The 21,907-nt window shown below is 53.4% G+C and overlaps 1 protein-coding gene across 1 annotated transcript; it reads left to right on the top strand.

The window, feature by feature from the left end:
• The first annotated feature begins 7,298 nt into the window (after positions 1-7,298).
• Positions 7,299-15,828, top strand: PERM1 (PPARGC1 and ESRR induced regulator, muscle 1). Its single transcript, XM_040588858.1, has 4 exons — positions 7,299-7,391; positions 8,000-10,045; positions 11,959-12,075; positions 14,096-15,828. The coding sequence occupies exons 2-4, from the start codon at positions 8,002-8,004 to the stop codon at positions 14,173-14,175; spliced, it is 2,241 nt and encodes a 746-aa protein (XP_040444792.1). The 5' UTR covers positions 7,299-7,391; positions 8,000-8,001; the 3' UTR covers positions 14,176-15,828.
• Positions 15,829-21,907: the final 6,079 nt, after the last annotated feature.

Genomic DNA, 21,907 nt, shown 5'->3' on the forward strand with positions numbered 1-21,907 from the left:
GAGGAATCATGTCCAGATGTTTCTGTTCCCTGACCGCAGGACTACAAAGATATCCCACATCTAAGATCAGGACTTGTGAAGGCCAGTTGAGCCATCCCAGTCTAGTGGACAAGAGCAGTGTACAGGTCCCTGGAGCCAGCCAGGCTCTGTTTTCTGATTTTGCCACCAAAACTGGGACACCAGTGATCGCTGGAACATCGTGTCCCAGCCCTGTGCTTCTGTGTCTCCCATCACCTCACGTTTGACTGTTCTCTCCATGCCCACACAGTTTTTCTCCCTCGTACTGGGCTCCCTCAGCAGAACCCCCACCCCCTGGCAGGCAGGCAGGAGCTCTAGGTGTTACTGGGATGTAAATCAGGCTCCTTCCTTTGTCCAGACTCGGGGTTTACACTTGCTGCTCTACCCTGGCTGCTGGGAGGCCTGCAAGCTCACACACTGCCTTAGGCACTCAAATGGATAACCAGGAATTGTTGTGGTCCTGGCCCAGCTCTAATCCTAATTTTGTCTCAGAAACCTCTGTAACAATCATCAATGTGAGGAGGTAGGGACCACTGGCTGTTATTCTCCTGGCCGTGATTCTCTGTGGGGGCTTTTGTATTCAAAATGTGGAAACAAATTAACTCCCTGGGAAGACCTATTCAGAGGATCAGGGCTTTTAATTCACAGGTGACCGAAGGCAGCGTATTTCAAAAGCAGGTGAATGATGTAGTCAGGTCCTTGGGAGCCGTCAACTTGCAGAGAGCTTTAGCTTTTTTGACAGTGGCATTTGGACTTGTCAGGCTTTGGGGATCAGTCTGCACAGTGCAATGCTCTGCAGTGCTGCTCGTTGGCACAGCTTGCTCCTCAACAGCTGGCACGAATATCACTCTCCCTTGCTGCAGCAAGCAGTGCTGGCGCGTCCCTGGGTGCTTCAAAAGCTCTTTCCATGGGCAGAGGGGAGCGCAGCTCTCCATAACAAACGAGCGCTTTGGGATTCCCATCTTACAGCCTCGGCCTTCAGAGGGTTAATGTCATCAGTTCTCCAAGGCTGATTTAATTCAAGCCAGACTGGAGTGCTGCACAAGGCAGCCTCCCCTGGAGTGGGAGCCTTTGCTCCTGGACTCTTGCGCCCTGGGGAGGGAGGGTGAGCAGAGCAGCCGAGTGCAAGGAGCTACTGGTGTCTGTTGTGCTTGCAACCTGACCTCTCCTTTGCTCTTTGAAGCTGCTGACAGTGGGTGGGCTGAGATCAGTGGAGTGGCCGATACGCTGGGAGTTAGAATAACACAACCGCGATGCCCTGTTCAGCTGGGAATAGGATCTGTTTGGAAGGGGGTGGGCAGCAGCGGGGTGAAGAACTCGGGACCTTGAAGACTGACAGAGTCCTGCAGATGTGGAACAGCTTGCATTTGGGGCTGGGGTGGGAGGCCCTTTCAACCCAAAACATAATTAATCAGAAACTTGGACAGAAAAATGGAGCTGTGGCTGCAGGTCCAGCTACCGTTGCCCTTTCCAGGCCCACAGCCAGAATGGGGAGGGAACAGCTTCGCCAAGTTGACACTCTGTGAGAAAGCCTCAGGTCCTTCTCTCTTTCCATGTCTTATCCCAGAGCTTGCTCTTGCTCCCAAGGGCCAGGGTCAGCATGCTGGCCAGCACTGCCTTCCCCGACGCCGCTCCAGCCCAAAGCAGCCTCTCTCCCTCACATCGCAATGTTGGGTGCAGGATAAAAACCACAAAGAGGTGGCCCAAGACACCAGCTCACACTCCTGTGAGTTTTCCTTTATACCTTTACCACATGGGTCTGAGCACCAGCTCATCTCCATCTGGGATTGCCCAAAACCCCACTTTTTTGCTAAGCACTGGTAAAGTAGCTGGTTAAACCCTTAGTGGCAAGCTGGAAGTAGCTGATACAGTGGCACCCATCCTGCAGAAAGCCTGATCCCAGAAGTGAGAGGTGCAGTCGCACTTGCTCCCATGTCGAGCTCGGGCAGCTCTCACCCTTTCAGTGCTACCTCCCCAGCAGCAGAGGAAGCAGCGGTGGAGCGTGCTGGGGTAGGGCCAGTGGGAGCAGTGGGGGGAGCACACACAGAGGAGCCTTTGCTCCTGCCCTTGAGCCCCTGGCAGCCCCCCGGGAAGGCTGGGAGAGGAGCTCCCCCCGGCTCAGCCTGCCGGGGGGGGGGGATGGGACTGCAAAGGGCTATGGGGAGGGCAGGCAGGTCCTGCTGTGGGGTGGAGGGGGGTGTAAGGGGTGGCTCAGCAATGCTCTGGGCTACCTGCACCCCTCTGCTTTGCATATGAAGAAAAGCCCTGAAGGAAAGGTCTGGGCCAGCACTCGGAAGCAGTTCCAGTGCTGTGGGGTGAGGGAGGCAGCTGCTTGGGCACTAGGATGGAGATGCCGCTGGTGGTTTTGTTGCTGTCCAGAGGGTTGAAGTGACCCTGGCGCCAGTCCATGCTGTGACCCCAGGGTCAGGAGACTGCTGGTATTGCTGCCTTGCATTGCAGTAGCGTTACCGTGCCCCCGCTCCGGGCCAAGTACCTCATGTGTGAAATGATGTGCGAAGGCAGAACAGCCCTTACCCCAAAGCACTCAGGATGGGTTGGTGACCGCAGAGATAGAGCTGCCTGCTGGCTCAGAGATTTGGACACCCACACGTGACAGCTGTGACCTACCTGCGTGGATCACTGAACATCTACCATTACAGCGCAAAGCGCAACAGGCTTGCTGTAGAGACTCCCAACATGCTCAAGTCAGTGTTAGCAAAGACTCTGCTCTTCCAGCCTTACGAAACATAGCTTTTTCCTTTCTCCTAGAGGCACCACACCAGCTGGATGGGAGGCTCAGGAGATGTTTGCTTCCCCTACACCCCTCTCTTACAGCCTGCAGTCCTGACTGCTCTAATACCATTACAGCCCTAATTCCTGGACATCTAAGACCCCTTTTTAGGATTGACATAGTTCTGCACATCAGGAGGAGGTTAAAAATCTAGGGAAACTGCTAACTTTCTGGCTGTAAGTGACATCTAGTGGAAATGGCAGGAAAAATTAGTTCCACAGGTAAAATACTGATGCGGTTGCATTCAGTTGTGAAACTGATTCCTATGAGCTGGAACTTCAGCCCAGCAGCCTCTTTTCAGGCCTTGTAAAAAACATAGAATAGCTCTATCTGTCCGGGTATGACTTGCAAAGAGAGAGCTGGGCATGCTTCGTTTGTCTCACGTTGGTGAGCAACATGAAAAGTGAGGCAGCTGTGACACGACAGTGGTCACCTGCCCTTACGGCTGCTGGTCCCAAGCCAGAAACACTTACAGCCACAACAGACCGTGCACTGGTCTGGTATTACTGTGCTGGATTTAGGATTAAAACAATCCACCGGGGTAACTGCACTGCTAAGCTTCATGGCAGTTTAGGTCTTGCCTGTCCTCTGACAGCTATAGCAACTGCTCCTGGGGCTCCGAGGGCCATAGCTTGTGCCGCTGCGTCCTCTGCCGTGCAGTGCTCAGGGGCAGGATGGTGCCCGCAGCCCCTTGGCAGCACCCCGAGAGGGGCAAAGCTGGAGAGTTGCAGAACCTGTCCCCAAGGGACGGTGAGCCCAGGGTTATGGACATGGAGCCTATCTGTGTCCTGTGCCTCTGAGGCAGCTGTGTGCCCTGCTTGCCCTGCCTGCTCTTGGCACTGAGGTGGCTGCCTGCTGCCATCCCTGCCCTGGCAGGAAAGGTCCAGCCAGCAGAATAGATGTGGCCTGCGGCTATTCTTGTGTAGAGCAAAGCCAAAGCTTGCACGGAAACCTGAAACCCAGTGAGACTTGGATTAGCAACCCGAAACTCAGGCCAGGATACAAGCCTTTTGGAAGAGCTTGGCAGAGTTTCAGGCAAGTGCGGGCTGAGTTTCAAGTCAGCTCAGGCTGACCTTTGAGTGAGCCCGCTGCTGGCTGCGCGGGAGGCATGGGCCTGAATTTTTAGAGAGCCTGGGGACTGAGTTTCAGGCAAAAAAAAAACCCCAAAACACCAAACCAAAACAGTTAAAGGGTTTAGACAATAACAATGCAGACCTCTTATGGTTTGGGGGTGATAATTCCTAGCCACTCACCTGCCCCCAAACCAGCAAAACCAGACTGGTGGTTACAGCTCGGTTGCACTTTGAGTTTCAATGTAGACTTAACCCCTTCCTCAGCATAGAGTAACTGTTAAATTCTAGACTTTCTTTGGGGCAGATCTAAATTCCCTGTTTCCTCTCTCCCTGTCACAAGGGAGGTCTCATGGCTGTTAGCAGTGCAAGGTCAAAGCTGTACCCGAGCAGCTCTTGGACATGAAGAGCTGAGCTATCCACATGACAGTTTGTACCTTGCAGGAATTTATGGAAGGGGGGAAAATGAATCAAATCGGAGGAGATCGCAAGATGGAAAGGCTAGTGCCTTGAGAGCGGAAGACCAGAGTCCAGGGATCAGCCAGAGATAGGCAGACAAGGCCACGCTGTATCAGTGACCGAGGCTGAAGGATGATGATCAAGCCAAAGCGGAAGAAAGCATGAGAAAGTGGCTGCAAATAGAGCTGTCTGTCCCAGGCAGTGGGAAGCAGCAAGGGCCAATGACGTCTTGCTCCTGAAGCTGCAGATGTATTTCTCTTCACATTATGGCTAGGGTTTTTTTTTTTTCCATTGCTTTTCCTGCAATCTCATCACTCTCTTCCTCCCCTAACAGGCAGCATGTGACAAGTCTATATCAGGGCAGGGTGGATGTGTTTGTAATCAGACCCACATTTCTCTGCACTGTCTGCATTGTCTCAGCAGTGAATTCAGCCAAAACCCCCATACTCATGTTGTTTTAGTGCTGATTTTAAAAGCTCTGTGAAGGTAGAATTCTCCCATACGGAGTTTCCTGCATAGGAAATTGCTTATCTTAGAGTATTATTCTATATAGGTCTGATAGCTCCCCTCCCCTCTGCCGGTCTGTTGTGGTCCCTTTACACCGAGAGTAACAAATGTCAAGCCTGAAGCCACAGAAGGGGTCTTTATGCCCATGTAAATGCCCCTCTGCGGCACTCCTGGTTTTCTTGCCTCACTCCCTTTTCCATGCCCTTGATTCTGGCTCTTTCTCCCACGCTGTGTCCTATGTCATCAGGCAGAGAAGGGCCTCATCTCCTGCTTTATTTCAGGCCCTTCTCTAATTACACGTTGACATTAGTTATTTATATAATGTCCTTAATAGCAAAGTGTCAATACTGGAGGTGCTGGGAGGTGGTGGAGAGGCCTGTGCCCGCCTGTCTGTAGCTGAGCTGGTCACATCCACCGGTCACGTTGGTCTGGAGGTGCTGGAGCAGCCCTGCAGCATCCCAGCATCTGGCACCAGTTCCTCTGGAGAGAGCTCTGGAGGGCTGGAGCCAGGTATCCCAGAGAGGCACAGGGTCACGCACCAGGTGCCAGAAGGTAATCAGAGACGGTCTGTTTGGGCTGCAACTGCTGGATGTCCTTCACAGACAGCATAATGTCCCTTCTGCAGCCTGCATGGCTTGGGGCAGCATGCCTTGCCCTTGGAGTCCACGCTGTGCTTATATGGTCCTCCCAGAGGAAGGCAGGGAAGTGCTAGCAGATGCATAATTTCCCCAAGGATGGTGTGTGGGCTTTACCCTGGACAGCTAAATAAATACTTGGATGTCTCCTGCGCCGAGACTTGTTTGTGTCTCTGAGGCCAGGGTGGAACATGTGGTGGGGTGTGTATAGTTCCTGTTGGGTTTGGTGTGTGGCTGCTCCAGCACTGGCTTTAAATGCGACATTGATAATGCGGGCTGCCAGCTCTCTGCTGGCTTCCAGTTCCATCTCGCTGCCTCTGTCTCTTTTATGTTCTCTGCTGTGGTTCGCAAGGCAGAGTTTAAAGGTTTCTCTGACTAACCCCGGCTGCCGGACTCAAAGGGAAGGAAGTCGACTGCAGCCAAGAAAAGGAAGTCAGTTGGTTTCCCTTCTGCGTCTGCAAGCGCGTGTGAGGAGGGAGAGGGAGAAGGGTGTAGCCAGATCAGAAATGAGATAGGATGGGAAGGCAGCAGACCTCTTTCCTTCCATATTTTCTTGGCTTGACAAGCTCCCTGTGTGCGTCAGCCCGGAGCACGGAGAAAGGAAGCGTGTCCTGGTCAATATTTACCCGGTGGCGTGGGGCAGCACACTTCAGCTCCAGCTGTTGGTGGGCTACGAGCTTCTGGCTCACTCCTTGGCAGTGCCGTGCGGGAAGGCAGCCACGCCGGGGACCTTCATTCCTGCAGGATGGCAGGTGCTGGCAGGGCAGGGCAAGAGGCACTGCTGCCCTCCAGCCTGTGGGACAGGAGCTGGGTGCTGTTCCCCAGCCCCTTGGAGCATGCCATGTGGCATGGCCAGCACCCCAGCTCTGCTGGCACCCTCGAGGTGGACGCAGGGCACCTGGGTCCTGCTGGGCTCCCACAGCATCTACACAAGTGGCCATCTGCAGTTTGGGTCTATGGCAGCCCAGAGACAGAAGGGGTGGCCGGAGCCTGGGGCAGTGCTGTCCCCTCTGGGGGCAGCAGGGCCTGGGGCTGGGCTTGGGCTTGCACTCACAGGCACAGTGCTGCAGGCAGCTACTTCAGGGCATCTATTTCTGAACCCTGGGACAGGGAGGGCATGCAGTAGGAGGCAGGCTCCAGCACTTGCAGGAGCTGAGGGCTATTTCTGGCCATGGTTGCTGACCCGCCAGGCAACCCTCAGCCAGTTGCTTCCCTGTAACTCCCTCGTGCCAGGCTCACCCTGAGTCTCCAACCCATGGCTCCCTCTGCCACCTGCACCAGATGCTCCTGGGGTGCATGGGATGGCTGCCACGCACCACGCAAGGCTTGTCATAAGACCGTGATGCTGGCTGTGGTCCTTTGATGTGAATCTGCAGTGGGTTGGCAATAAGTGCCCTATGAGTACATAGACAAATGACACCCCAAGGCATGTTTCTGTCACTTTAGAAACGGGTAACCTGCAGACTGAGGCAAAGAGGTGGGTATGTGGTAAAAAGCCATCCAGATGTCATGCTGCGCCTTGTGCTAAAGGCTGGAGCTCTGGGGCCTGGGCCCCTTCCCTGCTGGTCATCCCATAGAATAACCCCAGGCAGAGGGCAGAACAGAGCAGTGGGCATCAGGTGTGGTCTCAGAGACCCCAGAGGCTGTGGGACAGAAACACATTGGCTGGCACCCTCACATCTTCCCCACCAGCTTCTATATATGGGCCTGCCCTCTCTGAACCCATCACACTCGGATCTCAAGTGACACACTGGGGAGGGAGGGGGAGGTGTCTATTTTTAGCCCCTGAATGGATCTATGCTGGAGCCGAGCTCTCTGCCCCCATCAAGGGTACAGCATCATGTTGTGCTGGAAGGATTTTTCTGCGTGGCTCTTTGAATGGCTCCATCACTGGCTTAGATTGTGGTACAGGTAGGATGCAGCTTTGTGATTTCTCTGCTTCTTCTCCTACCGTCGGATCCCCTCTGCTGGTTTTGGGCTCTGTTGCATCTCCCTCCCGAGAGCCATGGGTATGGACGGAGCTGCCATGTCTGGCTGGAATGTCCTTGTTTGGACTGTGCTTCGTGCTACCTTCATGCATGATGCTGTGGCAGCAGGAATGCTCACGAGCATATCCCCCCCCACACTTTTTTAAAGGCAAAAGGAGTAGGAAAGGGGTATGTGAAGTTCAATACTGCTGTGCTTCTGTGGAGAGAATTCCACCCCATCTGTGCTGCTGTGCTCGGGGAGCAGAGGCAGAAGGGACCTGAGGGGGGTGGTAGTGGTCTCTGTCACTGCTGGCTGGGTTATGGTCCAGCACAACCGTACCTGTCTGGCTGAGCCTGCCAGGAGCTGCCCTCACCTCCCACCATTTTCAGCTGGAAATGAGTGAGGATGAGTGAATGCCGATGACAGGGAAGCAGGGCAGGAATCTGGGGGGAAGAGCTTGGGGCATATACCTCTGCTATGTCTGCTGACGCTGATACCCCCTCTTCATGCCTTGATCTCTCTGGCCCCCTCCTCTTGCTTTGCTGCTGCAGGCATGGACAACTTTGAGTACAGCATCCAGCTGAATGACAGGGACTGGGCTGAGTTCTTCTTGGCGTCGGAAGAATGCAACCTAGCACCAGCCGCCCTGGCCACGGCTGAGGAGCAGTGTCTCAGTGACATTGAACAAGGGGACGGCGTGCCGGGGAGGGACTGCCGTGCCAGCACAAATGGGCAGATCACAGTGAGGGTGGGCAGCAGGCCAGGGCCTGGCACGGGGAGCTCTGTCCCACGTGGGGTGCCTGGAGACGCCTCCCTGCGCTGGCCTGCTGGTGGGCATCTCTCCCTGCCGGAGCTTCTCTCGGGCAGCGAGGACGAAGCGGACCTGGGCTCGGTCGGCAGGTTTCTGTGTGAGAGCGACAAGCCCAGCTGCCCTTTGATTGCTCCAATGCCCAGCACGCAGGGGAGGCAGCCCCCCTGTCCCCCTGCAGCCACCCTTGCTGGCCCCACTGACGGCACAGCCGAGAGCAGCTCAGGACAGGACGCAGCATGTGAAGCAGCAGCACTGCAGTTGGCATCAGCATCGGAGAAAGGAGCAGCCAGCAACAGTCAGGCCATGGAGCCTCCCAGCCACCCGGCTGGAACGAGCGGCCCTGAACAGGGAAGGGATGCAGGAGGGCAGCAGCCCTATGGCAGCCCAGTGGTAGCACAACCGGGGACGCCAACGCAAGGCAGGTCGCTGGCACTGGCTGCCTCCCCAGAGGGTTCAGCGAGGAAAAGTCCTAGCAACACTTCCCGCTCGGAGTCTGGGCTACGGGGACCTCTGCGTGACCATCCCCCAAGCCCAGCCCTGGAGACTGCGCCCAGAGCGCCCAGCTGCCCAGCGCAGGAGGAGGCGAGCGGGGAGAGAGCGGCTGCCGAGCCGAGCTCCCCGGCTGGCTCCCCGGAGGTCGTGAGGCCCAAGGTGCCAGGACAGCTGAGAAAGAGCCGCAAGCAACGTGGAGCCAGTGCCACAGAGGCAGCCCAGAGGGACAGGGAGACTGCAGGTACTGCAGCGCAGGGGACCGTGGTACCCATAAAGGCACCTTTAAGCTCGCCACTGTCCTCGCGAAAGAGCAAAGGGAAGGAGAAGGCGGCCAAGCCAGCTCCTGTGAAGCTGGGGAGCGAGGAGGCAGGGGAGAGCAAACGGCCAGTGCCCAGCCCTGGTGTGGATGAGGGTGATCCAGCCGTGGGCGCTCCCCCGAAGCAGAAGGCAAAGGAGCCAGGGGCACAGCCCCTGGGAAAGGCGAAGGCCACCAAGCACTCAAAGCCAGGGCAGGCTGGTGCCTTGGGTGTGTGTGACGATGTGCTGGCGATCCCTGCCAGTGAAGCCATGGCTCCTTTGGGAGCGGCATGCCAGGAGATACCAGGGAAGCCTCTCCCTCCCAAGAGTGTGGCAGCTTCTGGAGGAGATGCTGCTGAGGGAGCTCATGGAGAGCCTGCAGCTGAGATCCCTGGGCAGCTGCCCCCCCCGTGCTTTGCAGCCGGGGCCTCTGCAGGGAGAGACACCCTGGACGTGAGTTGGCCTGAGATGTATGAGTATTTGTTCTGTGACTCCCAAGGGGAAGAAGAAGGAGTGGAGAACTCAGTGGAGGGGGAGAAAGCACCCTTGGAAAGGGAAATGTCCCTGCCTGAACTGTATGAATATTTTTTCAATGAACCAGAAGGAAACAGGAAAAAAGTCAAGAGTAAAGACAGGAGGCGAAAGAAGTTCAGCAGCTTGGACCACGCTCAGCTGCAAAAGGAGGATTCCAACTCAGCTCCAGTCAAAGACTCCCTGGTTATCTCAGTCCCTGAGGTGTATGAACACTTCTTTCCAGACAGGCCTGGGAACAGGGCGGGCTGGAGGCAGATTTTCTCAATCACTCCAACCTCCGAGGTGAGGAAGGCCGTAGGGGCTTTTAAGTCCTTCCTGCAAAGGCCAATGCATCTCGTCAGAGGCCAGGCCCCTGCCCCCCAGTCTTTTGTGCAGAGAGGATCTGGAGAGAAGCTCCCCCTCGTCCCACTGGGAAGAGGCCAGGCACGGCCAGAAACGTTGGACATGGCCCTTGCACTGACAGGTAAAGCACTGGTACCCCCCGCCCGACAGCCCCAACTTGCTGCTGCACTCAGGGATGTGCCTCTGCCTTGTGTGACCTCCCCTGCTCCCACTGCCCCTGGGGAAGCCTGGTAGCCAGCTCTGGCCCTGCCGCAGCCAGCGCCACTCCAGCCGCAGCGGCCTTACAAATGGGAGCATTTTGGTGGGCTTTGCCAGGTGTAGCTGCTCTGAAATCACCCTCCTGGCATGTTCACCTTGCCACGCAGCAGCCCTGGGCTTTAGCAGGGGAAGCGCGGCTAAAGCCACCACCACGACATGCTGTGTCACATTGGCTCTCTCTTGCAGTGCTCACACTGTCCCTATGCCAAGCAAGTACTGCTGGCCAGACCCCACGGGCTGGCTCCCAGCACTGCAGGAGGCATGGACAGGGAATCTGGGTATATCCTGTGCATAACTCGCTTTTCTCTCCACGAACCCTGGTCCTGGAGCAGAGGTGGTCATGACAGCATGCATGCAACAGGCTGAAATTCACTCTGGCCTAAAGTCCCTGTCCTAGCTGATTCAGTTGTCCCCCCTGAATGCATATAATTTACTGTGGCTCTAATCTATTCTTTTGCCCTCTGACCAAGGAAAACTTACTGAAGTGGACAGCTGCATTGAACATGGTTGGTGCTATTGCAGGGTCTGGTAGAGACAGGAATCCCCTACCCCACCACCATCCAACTGCCTGCAGAACCACATACCTGTGTTTCTGATGAGGGAGTGGGAGGCAGAGCAGCAAAATCCTTCTGTACCAAAGAACTCCTGCCCCTGAGATAAGGCAATGACTGCTGGGCTGCTAATCCGTCTAATATCTGTGGGGGAAAGGGTGTGCACATAGTGGGACATGTCCAAGGCTTCCAGCTGAAAGAGGTGTGTGGGGACTTTAAAACACATGCTAATGTCAAAAACACCCTTGACGTCAGAGGTTACCTGGACATTAACTGTTACTGGAGGAAGGTAAGAGAAACAGGAACGAAGGGACAGCAAGTCTGACACACTAGGACAGCCAGCATATTTATCTTAAAGCTTATATGATGCTTACAGCCACAGCGCCTCATAGTTAATATTAAACCCAAACAATGAATGAGTCATCCCAAAGGGTGCCTCAAAATAGAGCTTCCGATCTGTTTGCACAGAGAAAACCCCCTTTGCCATCATTGTAGGTAATTAATAAACCCATTTTAATTAAAAGCCTGATCAAATAAACATAGGAGCAAAAATAACCTACTCTTGCAACATGCCTTCAGTTTGTACCAGGCTTGGAACTCCAGCAAAGACAAAAATGCAGAGCACTTAGGGCTGTCTCCCTCCCTGGACCTAGCAGGCAGCGGGAGTGAGGTGGGATCCAAGGAGAGATGCTGAGCACTGGTGCTTCTCGGGGGGCGTATGCTTGTCCTAGAGATGCATGTGCCTTGCAGGAAAGAGACCTTTCCCAGAGAGACCTGCCTGCAGCCCTGGTGCATCAGCAGCCACCCCAGGAACTGCTCTCTCCTAAATCTACCCCCCAGACCCCCTTCCAGGCACCATACAGGGCTGCACTGGGAAGGTGGGCAGGAGGTGGTGAGGCAGGCAGAGGTCCTGGAAGCAGTGACACACTGGCTATGCCTCTGGGGACCATGGGTAGCATTAACAAATACTTGCCTTGGGCTCTTAACGAAGTGTAAAACTAAGAGGGGTGAAAAATGTGCCCCTCTCCTTAGGAAACATACCCAAGTCCTAAATAGACACGTTTGACCTGACCAATGGTGAAAAAAGGTCTTCTGGGAGGGTGAATGTGCGAGAAGGATGTATTTCTCTGGGAGTGCAAGGGACGCGCTGCCCTGACGCAGCTGGAGCCTGCTGTGGCAGAGGCGGTAGTGTAAAACCCCAAGCCTCACGCTCTTCTTCTCACAGGGAGGCCTGAGGCTCCGCTGGCGCTGACCCACAAAGACATGTGCCTTGTCTTCTGTGCCTTTGCGTCCTGGGCAGTGAAGACCTCTGACCTGCAGTCTCCGGATGCCTGGAAGACCAGTACGTATGGTGCCCAGCCTGGCAGGAGAGGGGTGGGAAAGGACCCCATGGAAGTCATAGTGAGGAGAAAGGCAGGGATGCTAACACTCTAACACTCCCTGTGGGAAAATGCAGTCATTTTCCTGCTTTTCCAAACTGTCCCGTTACTTTCTAATACCTTCTCTCTCCTATAGAAATGGCAGCCCTGACTCCTACTCACTTACGTTGCCCTTTCCCCACACAAAGCGGCTGCTGACTTGAACTGAACTGTAGGACAAGTCCATATTCCTGGCTTTGGCCCTGCTCCATCCAGCCTCTGACAGGGACCAGGACCAGTGTGTCAGAGGAAGAGAGACTTCTTTAGGATCCATGCTGGTTAGAAGCTGAATCGGTACCTTGAGGATGCAGGTTTAGACTCCCATCATCTGAGCTGGGACAAACACATGCATTTTTCTAATGTGCTGTAAAGGTATAATCTTTTTTCTAAATACAGCTTAGCTGAAGTGTTACCCTGGTGCACTGAGTCCTGCAAGTAAACGGAGCTCTGTCAGTTCCCCTCCTCTCCAACCACAGCACTTGAATGACTGGTGGGGAGAGAGGAAGCTCAGGCAACACAAATTAGCCGAGCTGTGGCCCAAGGGGTGCGGGTCTCTGGGTGAGCAGGGCAGGGGACGAGTGAGTGCAGCAGTGCTGCCCTGGTGGCAGCAGCTGAGCGCAGGGTCCAGCCCGTGGGCACCGAAGAGCCCCTGCCATGGGGTGAGATGCCAGGGTCAGGGCTTCCCGCTGCTTGTCCAGGGGAGGAATGTTCCCCGCTAAGGTCACACAGGAAGCTGACACCCCGAGCTGAGAATAGCTCATTAGCTAAAGTTGCTCCGTGCAACCATCACAAGGAGCTTTTGGCTTGCTCCTCCTTGCCTTCTTAGTATTAGGTGGTAGATGTGGCCTTAGAGAGGGTGTGAAAAACGTAACGGCCTTGTGCCCTCAGGATTGCATAACCCAGCACCCAGCGTGCAGTAAGCACCCAGGTGAGGAGGGGAGGCGAGAGACAGCTTAACGTCCTGGGCAACTCTTTTTTGGCATTTTAGGTTCTAACAAGCTAAATTTCCCTGTCTATGTCCCAGGCTCTAACACATAAACCAAAATCAAGTCTGAATTTAAACTGGGAAATCCAAAGGCACGGCTTGGGTTCCCAGTTTTGCTTGGGCACAGATCAGGGGGGTTTAACCTCTTTTGTAAGCCATGCTAAAAATATTAGCTAAAAGTACAGAGAAGAGCTTGATTCTGTGTATCATCTCCATTAGTTATTTTTTGTATCTCTACATTTTCTGATTCTGCGTTTTGGGTATTTTCTGCTTTTGGCTGGGATCAGACTATCCACAGATAACCCACAAAATTATATTTTTCTTGGCATATTCCTGGTCCAAACAGAAGTAGAAAATGAAGGGACTGTCCTGAAGCCCTACTATGGCTTTCTCATCGAGATTAGACCCACTAGATCTCCACATGAAGCTGTATATCTAACCACCACTCATCTCTACCACAGGCATGAAGTCTATGTTGTGTTTCCCTCAGAAACAGCTGTTTCTTGTGAAATGGTGGTGTGATTCCTGGGCCCAGACTATAGGGTTAGATGTAGTTGGCCAGGCTTTGGACAGCTCAGGAGTGAATGCACTGGGAACAAGGATGGTGGGGTGGGGATGAAAAGCAAAGGCAGGAAGGGACTGAGAAAGGGAGGGGAGTGACACACACACCCACATACCCCAGGACCTATGGATTACAGTGAGCCACGTAGCTTGTGATCTTCAAGTTTGGAGAAAGACCATCAGGTTTGGAATCACAGAATCATTTAGGTTGGAAAAGACCTTTAAGTTCATCAGGTCCAACCATTAACCTGGGACTGCCAAGCCCACCACTAAACATGTCCCTAAGCACCACATCTACACATTTTTTGAATGCTTCCAGGGGTGGTGATTCCACCAGCTCCCTGGCTTTGGAAGAAGCACCCAGACTCATTCTGGAAATGTGCTGCGCTCTTTTCCAGTGTTCCTGGCAAGTTTTGGCACGCTTTCTGCTATCCGCTACTTCCGAAGGCAGGTCAGAGAAGGACACCTCCGGACCTAGCCCAGCACAAAACCAGAGGTGCTTCCCAAGGACATGCGAGGACGGTGGAGGCAGAGGCCAGGGACTTTGTTCTTGGGCATCGTGAGAAGCCTGGATCCCAGCACCAAAACTTCTCTGGACCCATCCCTAAGGGGACAGGATGTCACAGGAAGCAGGACCCTTCCAGTGATAGTCATTTACAGTACTGTAGGCAGTTTGTACCTGAAGAGGAGCCCGTCGTGGGCTGGCTCTGTTCTTTCTTTGCACACTTCTTGCATATTTGTCCTATCTCCTAGGAGTAGTCACACCATCAGTTGCAGGGTCCTGCTTGTCCATCCTCCCTGCTGAAGGCAGCTGGTGGCAAAGGAAGGCACTGAGGGGGCGGAGGGAAGAGAGAGCAAAAGAAACCAGGAAAGTGCTTTGTTCCTATGGAAGAGCTGGGATATCTGTGAAGGAAGAGAGGAGAGAGCTTTGGGGAAGAGCTGTCTCTGCCCAAACATGGTGCTTTGCTAAGCATGTGCTGGCTGTGTGTGGCTAGCTGGGCAGCAGCTAAAGGCAACAGAGGGGCCACTCGCTTGGCAAGGGCCAAGTCTCCCATGACCAGTTTGGCTCACTGCAGGAGGACTCATCCTCTTGGATTTCACTCCAAGAAGTCATGGCTCGGTCTAACAGTTCAGGAGGCTGAGATAGGGTTTCTGCTGCATGTGGCCGCCTTCAGTCCCACTGAGCCAGAGCCACAGATGCGGTGTCTGTCCCTGCGGGTGAGGAGCACCCACTGCAAGGTCACATCCCACTCCCATAGGCAGAGGACAGGCAAGTATCATGGAGCCAGGGCCAGGGGAAAGGGTGGCTGGGAAGGGCCCTGCAGGAGGCTGCGCAGGACAGAAGAGGCTGCAAGACCAGCAGGGAAAGGGGCCAAGCACCGGGGAGCCTCAGGAAAGAGCCCTGACAAAGACAGGAGCATGTCGGAGAGGAGAAGGAAAAGGTATGTGTACATGTATGGCTCTGACAATCACCAGAGGAAGGGTCTATATATACAGCTTGGTCCCTCCGCTGCCTCCCATCACAGAGACATAAAGTGGGCTGGGAGGAGATGTTGGGTGAGGAGGTGCTGTGGCTGGGTGTGTAACCTGTGGGGCTGGAGAGGGCTGGAGAGGGCTGGAGCAGACTCAGAATGGAAAGTGCGGTGAAAAATTAAAAATAAGTGGTTCTTCCCGGTTTCTAGTGCCTTCTTGATCACTAAAGGGCATTATTAATGAGGGGGTTTCTGCACTTCCAAGTCCGGTAACAACACGAATGTGAGATTTTTTAAGCCCTTAGGGACCAGATCCACAAAGGTACCGGGGGAAACCTGCCCAGAATACCTGTGTGGATCTGCTTATGAGCTTTATAGGAACATTGTGGCAATGTTTGCCTTATGAAACCAGAGAGGAGAGGTTTAGCTCTTTCCTTGCAATGCAGAGTGCCATGCAATTCTAATGTGTGTAGAGTTGTACTGACGACCATGTATTATTGCTGATAAGAAAGAACACTGTGCAATTGTACAGTGAGATATGTAGCAGGAAATAGCAAGAGAGAGATGTACAGACTCTGTATGGACTATACCAGCTGCGTATCCAGTTAAGAGGAGTTTTGTGGAGGAGGAGAACAGATAAAATATGCTGGAAGCTTCTAATAAAGATCTATCTCATTTAATATTTTTGTGTACATACTTCTGTCTGTATTGTTTATGTGTGAAACTGTTGAATGAGTACTGAGTTTTAAAGAATGAGAAACCAGTCCATCGTGTGTCTGTTGATACAAAAATGTAGGGGTTGATGTGCTGGCTGAGGAGCCCTGAGGACAGCGTGTGCAGGGAGATGGGCTGCTTCTCCTCTTCTTTGGCTCAGTCCCCATGCCTACCTGAGACACATCTTGTCTGTCACATGTAGCTAATGGCCTGATCCAGTGAGCTCTGCCCTCTCTTCTGTCTAAAAAGCACTCAGGACTCGAGCAGAGTCCCACTCCTGACAACCCTCCAGCCACCTCCTCCTGGGACCCCCCTGAACAGACCAGCGAGCACAAGTCAATGCACAGCAGCAGCTCCCGGCTTCCATCCATTGATCCCCATCGCCTCTGACCTCTCCAGCCCCCTCGATGCAGCCAAGCTCTCCAGCCTGAGCTGCATCCAGGAATGCCTGGCACTGCAGCCTCAGGCCCTGGAAGATGTGCCCGGCAGAACTCTCCATCCACTGAACAGGAGCACGGGAGGCACAGGGGAGGCTGAAGTGTTCACATATGCTCAGTTTTACTGTTTATCCAGCCATAATCCATTAAGCGCTCTCCGCGATCTCAGTGGCAGGTGGAAATACAGCAGCCTTGGCATGGTGGGTGGGTAATGGGGGAACAGCTGGAGGAATCAGGCAATTTCATTATGCGACATTTTCCTGGGAGACTGTCACACGGGGCTGAGCAAAGCAGAAAAAGGTCAGAGGAGGGCAGCAGACAGGTTTGCTGAAAGGAAAGGGTCTCTGAACTGCCAGCTCCTGTCTCAAGGGGCTCTGGCTCTCCCTCCCTAGTTCCTCATGCAGAGTGAAGTCCCCAGGGTAAGGGACACAGCTAAATCCTTGAACGGTCAGTGCTGACTTCTTGCCTGGTTTGAATTTTTCAGATTTTGTGTTTTCGAGCTTTGTCACACAAATCTGGAGGAAATAATGTTTTCCCTTTGTTTTGCAGGTGCAGGAACATTTCGTTCCCTCTCAGCCATGTACAGCACTCCCAGGTGCGATGCCATTCTGGCAGTCAATGAATGATTGTGCTAAAAGTCACTGAATTTAATCCTGGGCAAAAAGGTTGGGAAAGCTGTTCTGGTTTATCTCAGCGTCTCAGGGATTAAAAAGTTGGTCTGTAGATCTCACCGGAAGATTTCTTGCCAGAAACCATAATGCTGAAAACACTTATGATGATATTAACCCCACCAGGGAGGTCTGAATGGGGGCAGGGCTCTGTGCTGGGATATGACGAGTCTGCATGTACCCATGTCAGCTGGCTCTTTTCTGAGCAATGTCCTTGCTTTGGGGACCTCATCTTCCCAGGGGAAGTGGTTTTGGTCTCAGCTGCTCCCCACAAGCCAAAGCTGCAGACATTTGCTGCAATGGGAGTGCTGCTGTTTCAGCTCACTGCTTGGGCACCCTGTGAGGAATGAGGAAGCTCAGTCAGTTGAGGCTGGGCTGGAGAACTTCGCAGTGGATGTGTAGGTGCTAAATCACCACTGGGAAGAGACTTGCTCATCCTCTCCTGCCACCATTGTTTGAAGGCTCTGTGCAAGATTTTTGCAGGAAGCCAGCTCGTTCCACTGCTTGCAGGCAGTCAGGCTACAGTCGGAGACTACTGTCAGTTTTTGTGAACTACACGGGGCAGGCATGGCACTGACGGGAGGCTGCAGGAAAGCTGTTTTGCATGCCGGTAGTAATACCAGGTACAGTTCAGAAAGGAATCAGATCTAGATGTTGCAAGAAGCAGGAATGGTAGGTCATGCTCTGTACCCCCAGTGCTCTGGTCCATGGGTGAGCTGCACTTGGGGTGGGAAAAGCTGTCTCCTGGTGGTCCTTGACCTGCTTGAGCTCGGAAAGGCATGGTAGCACTGAGTCTCAGTTTTCCCACTCCAAGGGACATAGGGTATCTCACTCTCTCGATGCCTCTATCCTACTGTTCAAAAACTCATGCAAAGTTTCTACCCAGAAGAGTTCAGTACTCATATTATGCTGTAGATAACAAGGTGCCTGTCACCTCTCCCAGCAAGTGCCCTTTGCCTGTCTGTGATAATTGGTGTCCGATTCTTTAGAGCTTGGGCTTGGAGACATAAATGGGATTTGGCACCTCCCCCTGCTAAAAGTTACCAAAGCTGCCAGATGATCCATCAGGTTATAGGTGCATTTCACACTCCTTTTCATCTCTACTGGAAGAAGTGGATGAGGTAAATATTTCAGAAGATAGGTATTTTCAGCCCACTGCAGAAGCTAAAGGAATTATGAAAGATCTTGTTGGTATCAGGAGATCAGGTCTGGGAGTGTCTACTGTGCTCAGTCAAGCAGCAACGTCTCTAGTGTCCTTCAGGAAAACCAGCCTGGACTTGCTGGCAATTTTAATGCTTGGTTTATTCTCCGACCTTTTAAGCTCTCTCCTCTCCCTCCATGGCTAGGTCATCTTGCCTGTATCTCACCCTGGAGGGAGAAGCTGCGAGCTCACCATCTTTTGCAATAGCAGCAGCCACCACAATAGAAATGACCTTTTCAGCGCATCCTTGCTACTGTGAGATTTGTTTTCCCTTCACCAAAGAGAGTGGCAGTGCTGGCGGTGGGACCCGTGCCATCCAACCCCACTTCTCTGCCTTGCACGTAGCTCCCACATCTGACACCTTGTCTTGCCAAGCAGATGAAAAAGTCAGGCAGGTGCACCCTCAAGAACTGCCTCCGTATTTCATCTGGCCTTGATACATCACGTGCCACTCGGCTGCTGGAGTCCCAGCCTGGAAGAGGGCTACGGCTCGCTCTCCTCCCTCTTCTGCAGCCATCAGTTTTGCTGGAGCAGTTCCTTCACTCTTATTTTAGCTTCATCTCTCTGTAATAAAACTAGAGCAAAGCTTCCCGCGGACGTTCCTGCTAGGCCATTTCTGAGTCATGACCGTCTTCTCCCGGCACTTCAAAAATATTTCTGATGGCTGGTGGTGCTGTGCCAGAGGCGGAGTGCAGCCCCGGCGGGCGGCAGGCAGAGCAGAGGGAGCAGTGACCTCCCTCTGATCTGGGACTGACAGAAGCACCAGTTGCTTCAGTCCGAGCGTGGCTTTCTCTGGTGGCTTCCCCCACCCACAGGGCGGTGAGGGAGTTGCTCATCACAGACAAGGGCAAATCCTGCACATCCTCAGCTCCTCAGGGGACCAAGAGCTCTGCAAGGGAGGCGCTGGGTTTCCTGAGCAGGTTTTCCGAGCAGGTCCTTCTCCAACGTCAGCTGTGGTTCCAGGCAGCCACTCATAGGCAGCTGACAGGAAAAGACACGTTCATACAAAATGCCCACCGAGGAATTCCCAAACCTCAAATGTCTTTGTAAAACACAACAAGAAGATTGGCACATCCATGCACAGCAAAGCAGAGGGAGCCGGCCAGGTGAGCTGCTCCATGGCAGCTACACCGTGTCTTCACTTATGTTTTTTTTTTTTTCTCCAAACTCCTGAAGCCAAAGGAGCAGGTCACAGGCTCCACTTTTCTTTTTTCTAAAAACACCTCTCTGCTGTTTATTCTTTGAGCAAAAGAAGTTTGAAAATGTGGCTTGGAAATCAGAAAGCAGAGAGAAATACAGCAGTGCATGGTGTTTCAATAACTGCTCTGTTTTTCTGGCTATGGTTTCAGAAGGGGGGACCCGATTCAGGACTTTTAGTACTTGGAGGGAGCAGGGGGGTGGAGAGATCATTTGTCAGAGGGTGATTGCTGGCAGCTAGTATCATCTCGTGCCTTTCATCTGCCTCTGTGAATAAAGATGCAGCTATGCTGTGACCAAGCTGAGCAGTGGGATGTGTATGGGCTTGCTGGCAACTCCGGAGCACTGGGCCTGCAGTTTGCGGTGACCTGGTTCAGATCATATTTTTTCTGCAGCCAGTCTGTGAAGGACGAATTTATTTTTCCAGGAAATGAGAGGTATTTTGTGTGTTTACAGGTACTACAGTGGCCATTTTAATGAAACTTGTGCTGAGACATCTAATGCCACTTTAACTAAACCCTCTACTTTTAAAGCCTAAGAGAAATGTGTTGGAGGAAAAGCTGGGGTTTTCACGGTCCCAAGGCAGGTGTCCACGAACACAGCTCACAAACACAGCCCTGTTCCCACCTGCTACAGAGCCGCCTGGGTCAACATCTGGATTGGAAACCATCAGCAGAAAACCAATGGATGGCAAAAGTGATGACTCAAGTGGGAAACCAGGTTGTGCTGGGGAGCCTGGGTGTGGGTCTTGGCCAGTCTGATGCTTATGGGGCTGGTTTGAAAACATTTTAGGGCTTGTGTACACACACATAAATGGCTCTGCATTGATTATACCGGCCTAGCAAAACTGTACAACCTTCTAAAGTAGGGACAGACAGAGGGAAAGCAGGAAGAACTGCTGCTCCTAGGGGAGCTAAACCCAGCTGGGAAAGGGTATAAGTGAAACTCCTTTAGCTGCTTGTATGGCAGAGGCTATGTAACCATTTCAGTGGCAGTTTGTTAGCACAATCTTTAATTGCTGCTGGGTAGCAGTGAAAAAACAGCAGGGAGCAGGCATTAGTGGTCTACAGGACGGCAGCATTCAGGGAGGGGACACTCAGGTCCTGTGTACAGCCACAACCCCACACTCTCGGCACAAGCCCCTGATGGTTGCCTGTTTGCTAAGGGCATGCTCACACTCCATCCCTGCAATGCTATGTTCTGTGCTGCGCAGCAGCTGGAGGTAGCTACAGTCTGCGCCACAAGTATGGCAGGAATAAGGCAGTAACTCAAGCACAGATGCACGAGCACAGAGATGGAGTTCAGGACCCAAAATAAGAGCCAAACAGACCACAGCAGCTGCACACAAAGGCATGCTGGAAGCATGAGAAATGAGCAGCTTGCATGTTGAAAGGGCAGCATTTGAAAGAGTGACAAATTTAGCCCAGATGTAGCCAGGGAGGAAAGTTGCCACTCTAGGAGAAGGACAAAAATTTCTTTAGAAGCTGTGTCATGTCTCTGCAGGCACTTTGAAACCAGGATCTCGCACCTTGCTACTGGTGGTCCTGTGCACACGTGTAACTGTCACCGATCAATGTGATTGCACATTGCAGCCTGGGAGAGCTGCTCGCTGAGGGACAGACCCACCGGGCTTCTGCGGCCAACACATCCACCCCCTGCCTGGTTATTCGGTGTCTTGAGCACTTCTGGCTGCAGCACCAACACCTGCCATCTTCCCAAGTGTCAGCACCTTGCAGCAGCTGATGTCTTGCACAGAGCAGTGTGCTTGAGGAGGCAAGCCCTCTGCCTGCCCTGCTGCTCCCAGCCCTAAGAGATTACTGCACTTACAAACTGAGGGCCATATCCAGTTCCTCACTGGTCTTCTCTGCAGAATAACTGCAGAGGCAGCCAGGACACTTGGTTTTCTGCCCAGAGCAGATGCAGAGACAGAAGTTGCCTACGGGCACCTGGATGCAGTCCTCAGGACAGTATTTCCTTGCCAAGCAAGCCCCTGCCATGGCCAGCTCCCCTTCCCAACCAGCTTTGTTAGAAGGCAGCTGCCGTGAAGTGAGGTCAGACTGACAAAGCAGCAGAGGCAGAGCCAAACCCTGCACCACCTGGCAGCCCCTGGGGGGCTCAGGTCTGCACCCCACCCAGCGCTGGGGCTGGCCAGGGCATCCCCACTCAGCTCACCCAGGTTTTCCCCGGGCTGGAGAGCAGGCAGCACGGACCCTCCTGAATCACAGCACGGCACGGGCATTGCATGCACGAGTGCACGGAGCCATTTGGAGTCACCAACCGATTTTATACAGCATCTTTCCAAGACCCCCAGAAAACAGGGCTGAGGCAAAGTCCAATTAGCTTCGGCGTTAAACCTCTAGCCAGGCCTCATTGCCTGACGAACGCAGGAGAGACTTTGCTCTAAGATTAGGTGTTTACGAGTGCCTGACCTGAACTACAGACTGTCTGGAAATCATCCTGGACCCAGGGCCCCAGAGCCCTCCAGGGAGGAAGGGCTTTGGAAAGGACCACAGCAACACAG

Source organism: Falco naumanni, chromosome 3 (genome assembly GCF_017639655.2).
Source record: "Falco naumanni isolate bFalNau1 chromosome 3, bFalNau1.pat, whole genome shotgun sequence".
Classification (NCBI taxonomy): Eukaryota; Metazoa; Chordata; class Aves; order Falconiformes; family Falconidae; genus Falco; species Falco naumanni.

What these genes read in the sequence shown, in the direction of transcription:
- PERM1 (XM_040588858.1), top strand. Translation starts at nt 8,002, where the DNA reads ATGGACAACTTTGAGTACAGCATCCAGCTGAATGACAGGGACTGGGCT. An exon ending in CATGGCCCTTGCACTGACAG is followed by an intron (nt 10,046 to 11,958) that starts GTAAAGCACTGG and finishes TTCTTCTCACAG; the next exon opens with GGAGGCCTGAGGCTCCGCTG. An exon ending in TCCGGATGCCTGGAAGACCA is followed by an intron (nt 12,076 to 14,095) that starts GTACGTATGGTG and finishes GCTCTTTTCCAG; the next exon opens with TGTTCCTGGCAAGTTTTGGC.